Source organism: Embiotoca jacksoni, unplaced genomic scaffold (genome assembly GCF_022577435.1).
Source record: "Embiotoca jacksoni isolate LCO1_2020_lvr unplaced genomic scaffold, fEmbJac1.0.p SCAF_52, whole genome shotgun sequence".
Classification (NCBI taxonomy): Eukaryota; Metazoa; Chordata; class Actinopteri; family Embiotocidae; genus Embiotoca; species Embiotoca jacksoni.
In genome coordinates, this window is record NW_027185406.1 from 832,501 (window position 1) to 837,180 (window position 4,680).

At 38.4% G+C, this 4,680-nt stretch overlaps 1 protein-coding gene across 1 annotated transcript; it reads right to left on the bottom strand.

Moving 5' to 3' along the window:
- Positions 1-314: 314 nt before the first annotated feature.
- LOC138212083 (uncharacterized) lies at positions 315-4,083 on the bottom strand. The gene is made up of 7 exons (XM_069172328.1): positions 2,954-4,083; positions 2,471-2,797; positions 2,083-2,337; positions 1,846-1,920; positions 1,226-1,321; positions 1,084-1,112; positions 315-752 (listed from the first exon to the last, which is right to left on the bottom strand). The coding sequence occupies exons 1-7, from the start codon at positions 3,012-3,014 to the stop codon at positions 675-677; spliced, it is 921 nt and encodes a 306-aa protein (XP_069028429.1). The 5' UTR covers positions 3,015-4,083; the 3' UTR covers positions 315-674.
- Positions 4,084-4,680: the final 597 nt, after the last annotated feature.

Below are 4,680 nucleotides of genomic sequence, written 5' to 3' on the forward strand. Positions count from 1 at the left end.
CAATCAGAGGAGATCCACCAGAGGTCCTGAGAGACTGAGGACCTCTGGTGGCCGGAGGGAGTAACACAAGGAACAAAACCATGACAGACTTGTACTGTGGTCTGGAGGTGTCTGAGACAGAACTACAAAACACACTGTGAAAGAGGAAATGAGGAATTTGTATAATTAGGAATTTTACATCATCAGCCGTAGAAAAGACATTTATTTTTTACAGATAACATTCAGACATGAAGCTCATTAAAGTCAAATATTCTACATTAAATTCAGTTAAAATCTTTACACTGAAAACACTTTAAAAAGCAGTGAATCTTAATCTCAGAGCTACATGTTGCAACAGGAAGCCAAAAAAATACAATAAAATACAATAAGAATAAAATATTTGTTATAAGCTATATTTCTTGTTAGATAAATGTCAAATCCAGCTGTTGTGTTCTGATTTAAATGCAGATTTAAAACATTTTGCTCCTTAATATGAGAGAAAATCCAGACTTGAACTTCTTTCTCAAAATTTCAGTTTGAAATAGAAACAACTTGTCATAAAAAACACATCGTCATGTTGGTAAGAAAACACAAAGACATCAAAAGTAGTACAAATATTTGCTGATTCTGTTTCCTACTCGTGTAAAACGTGATGAGATGATGTTTAACAGCAGTGGAGTCATTTCTGTTGATGATCAGCGGAGTTGGAAGGAAACAGAAGGTTCTCCGATGTTTTCATAGTTCACTGTACCGACGTCTTCATCGTTACGCACCTGTGGAAAACAACACAACAGTGTTTACACTGAGTTTAAACTGAGGTCATAGTTTGTGGTATTGTTGAGATGAACTGTCTCATGTTGTCACGTTTATCTCTTATTTTCATCTTCTCATGTGCAGCTTTCAGTTTTTTTGCTATAAATGTTCAGTTTAGATTTCCTAAAGATTCCTTCGCTGAGATAAACACTTCATTTCAAAACAACACAGTTGTGCAATTTTAGCTCAATTTTCTTTTTTCTCCTGTTTATTTAAAGTTTAGAAACAAATATCACAAACACTTGTTTTTTTCTGGAAAGTTATAACTGAATATTCAGTGTTTAAACTCACAGTGTTTTCTTCCTTCTGGTTTTGGTTTCCTGAAAAGACAAAAAGACAAAATAAAGAGTCGACTTTTGCTTCCACAGAAAAACTAACTTCAGGTTTATTAGAAGTTTTTGTGTAGAAAAGTTTCCTCTGTGAACGTTCTCACCTTTAATTCTTGTCCAAATGTTGACTGTAACAACAGATATCACGAGTGCTGCTAAACCCAAAGACACGACGATGCACCTCAACAAATATGGAAAACCTGAAATCAATAAAGAAACATTTGGGCTTCAGGTTTATTTTTTTCTGTTCAGAAAATGAAATGTTTTCAAAGGTGATAAATACAGTCGGTGTTACATTTTGTTGTGAATAATAGACAGAACAAAATAATAGTCATATTATCCTGTTGGAAACGTGTGAAATATTGTGTTAATTAATGTATGAATTAATGAGTTATGGCCATAATTGTGTTTTGTGAGGTCACAGTTACCTTTTACCACCAAAGTTAATGTTGGTACCAAATTTGAAAAAATATTCTCTCAGGGCGTTTATGAGATTTCTCGTTCACAAAAATGTAATGAGTGGAAAAGATGGACGAGAGGTCACAATGACTTTGACCTTTGACCTTTGATCACCAAAATCTATTCAGTTCACCTGAGTTTAAGTGAACATTTGTGCCTAATGTGAAGAATCAATACATCCTGAAGACCAAGTGAACATTTGTGCCAAATCTAAAAAAAATTCCATCTGAGATTTCCTGAAATATTACATTTGTATTGTTTCTACCTGGTGACGTGTTTATTTCCTTTGTTGCAGTTGGTTGAATTGTTGGTCTGATTGTTGTCTTTGTTGAATCTTCATCTGAAAAAATGTAAACAACAATAGAACAAAATAACTGTACAGTGAGAAGGTACTTCATGTTACCTTGACAACAACAGAGGACACAAACTGCTGATATTTAAACTTCAACAAGTGTTTTGTGTAATTAAACATCAGTGAGATGATTTTAAACAGTTTTCTCACCTGATGTCTGATGACTGAAGGAAAACAGCTTCTCTTCTTTAGTTTCAACATGTCTCACTTTACACTTCAATAACTTATAAAACTCTGACTTCTGATCAACATGAGATGTTGTAAATGTCACGTTGGTAGAACACTGATATGATGATGTCTTCATGTCCGGGGAGGTGTTCACCCACTCTACTGTATATCTGCATTGTCCATATGTCAACACAGAGCAGTCCAAGGTGACTGTCTCGTCCACTTCATAGTGAATTACTGTTGAAGATGTGTTGAGAAAGACAACAAAGGTTAAATGAACTTGATCAATAAAGTCAGAATTATTGTCATTTTTTCTGTATTTTGTTCTGACAGTTTGATCTGAAAACACAATGATGTAATAAATACTCACTCTTAACAACAGACAGATGAATATTAAAGTATTTTTCTCTTTGTCCTGGTTTGAACTGTCTGCAGGTGTAAAAACCAACATCTTCATCTGTGACGTTCTTTATAACCAGAGAACAGTTCGATGTAACACTCAGTCTGTCTGATTTAGATCCAACATTTAGTCCAATCTGACCGAGTTTAATCAGATGTACCGCTGATCTTCTATTTGAATGAACGAACAGCCAGTTAGTGATGTCACAGTTATGTTGACCAGGTATCACATTTTCACAAGGCAAAGTGACATCATGTCCTTTGATAGTGAAGAGAGACAGATGTTGTCCAGCTGTTGCTGTCGAGGAGAAGAGAGAGAAATGTGACAAACTGTAACATGAAGATGGCTGTAAAAACAAGAATCAATTAAACTCATCAAGTTACAAACAAATCGTATCTGTCTCAGTTGAAGGAAGAATATTTGTATTTGAAGGTTTCTGATATGAATTCTTACCTGTAAACTGAAGCATCAGCACCAGAAATAAAGACATTTTAATCCATTTGAACGCAGCCATCCTGCTTCTGTCTCTCTTGTTCTCAACTTCACAAATGACACAATCACTGATGTAACTTCTTCTTTAATATAAATATAGTTTCTCCTTCCTGTGAAGACTGAACTGTCACTTCCTCATAGTGACTTCAGCCCACGTTTTCTATTCGGAATAGTTCAATTAATTCAAGATATTAACTAATAATCACCCTAAACTTTGTGAATCGTCTTCCATCTTTTAACGTTTATGTATTTTGTGAACTCTTTTTATTTCCAATGTTTTCCAGTAATGTAACAACGGACAATTTCTTAATCAGCCAGAGAACAGAGGAAGTTGAAGGTGTGAAGATCGTCACTTGAGATAAATGTTCGTGTGAATGCGACTTGTCTTTTCTGCAACGTGAACCCAGCTGCTCCGAGATGGGCCGAACGGTGCAAAAGGAGGGTGTGTTGTTCAAAAATGCGTCCGTACGGTGTAATTTTGGTGTCGTAGTTTCTCCTCCGACAGCTCCAACCAGGTCCACCTGATTCAGTGGCTTCAGTGGGCAGAACGCACATGAACAGACTTCTCCAAAATCCTATAGACAGGTTTGGTGGATGTCCAACGTATTTAATACCATTTAGACAAGTAATTCAAAGATCTTTTTGAATGCTGCCTTCTGATGCAGTTAATCATGTCACTAGAATTACCACATAGACGTTGTAGGAAACCACATTTTCTCTGAAAACTAAAGAGGAAGTGTTTGTGGTGAGAATGTGGGTTGAACAGCAGAAGAGATCTGCAGGTTGGTTTTACTAACGAGGACCAGATAAACATCAGAAACACAAATGCTTCTCACATTAATGAGCGTCTGACTGAACCGTCTTTAAGCGTCCCACCATCCAACTTGTGAAAACGTGTCGTAGCAGTTCAACATGTTTCATCAGAGTCTGTTTGACTCGCTGCAGACATGAACCTTCGGTCCAGTAATGCTATCTGAGGATATAGCAAGCGGTGACCAGCTGGCTTGCCAGTTTGAAGCAGGAAGTGACCATATTTGGACGAGCTGGGGGAGGAGCTAGCGGTGGATCTGACTGGTTCTGATTGGAAACCTACGTCCCGCCCACCGATAGCCATAACTGCACCACAGACCTGTCAATCAAACAGACACGTCCTGTTGCGAGGTGAGTTTGGAACGGACCCGAACGCAGACACAGACTCGAGTCAAAGTTCAAAAACAGTCTTCATTTTGTACACAGGTGGTCACGTGACTAAAGTCTTTTCACCCGATCTCCTCCTGATTATCTTGCTGATAATTCAAGACTTGAAGAAATATTCTACTTTTCCTGACCACTTTGGTAAAACTACACCAAGACACCCCTTTGCTCATTAACCCCTCTGTTATGTGGTGCGGCAGGATTGGACCCAAAATGGAGTTCAGGTACAGAACAGACTTTATTTACTGGTGAAGGATGAGTCCGAGGCAGGCTAGCAGGCTGGATAGAGGTAGTCCGGCAGGACAGGACAGGACAGGACAGGACGGGACGTATTACTGGCGACAGGTTGCGGGTGAGTGGACGTAGCAGACAGGATGGACCGACAACCCAGGACTGCAGGACCAGGGTTGATATGGTGTCGGGAGGTGATTAGTGGGATGAGGAACCGGTGTGTCAACCTGCAGCTGGTAATCAGCTGGATTGTCAGCAGCTGC

What these genes read in the sequence shown, in the direction of transcription:
- LOC138212083 (XM_069172328.1), bottom strand. Translation starts at nt 3,014, where the DNA reads ATGGCTGCGTTCAAATGGATTAAAATGTCTTTATTTCTGGTGCTGATG. An exon ending in TCATCTGTCTGTTGTTAAGA is followed by an intron (nt 2,338 to 2,470) that starts GTGAGTATTTAT and finishes CATCTTCAACAG; the next exon opens with TAATTCACTATGAAGTGGAC. An exon ending in GGAAATAAACACGTCACCAG is followed by an intron (nt 1,322 to 1,845) that starts GTAGAAACAATA and finishes TATTGATTTCAG; the next exon opens with GTTTTCCATATTTGTTGAGG.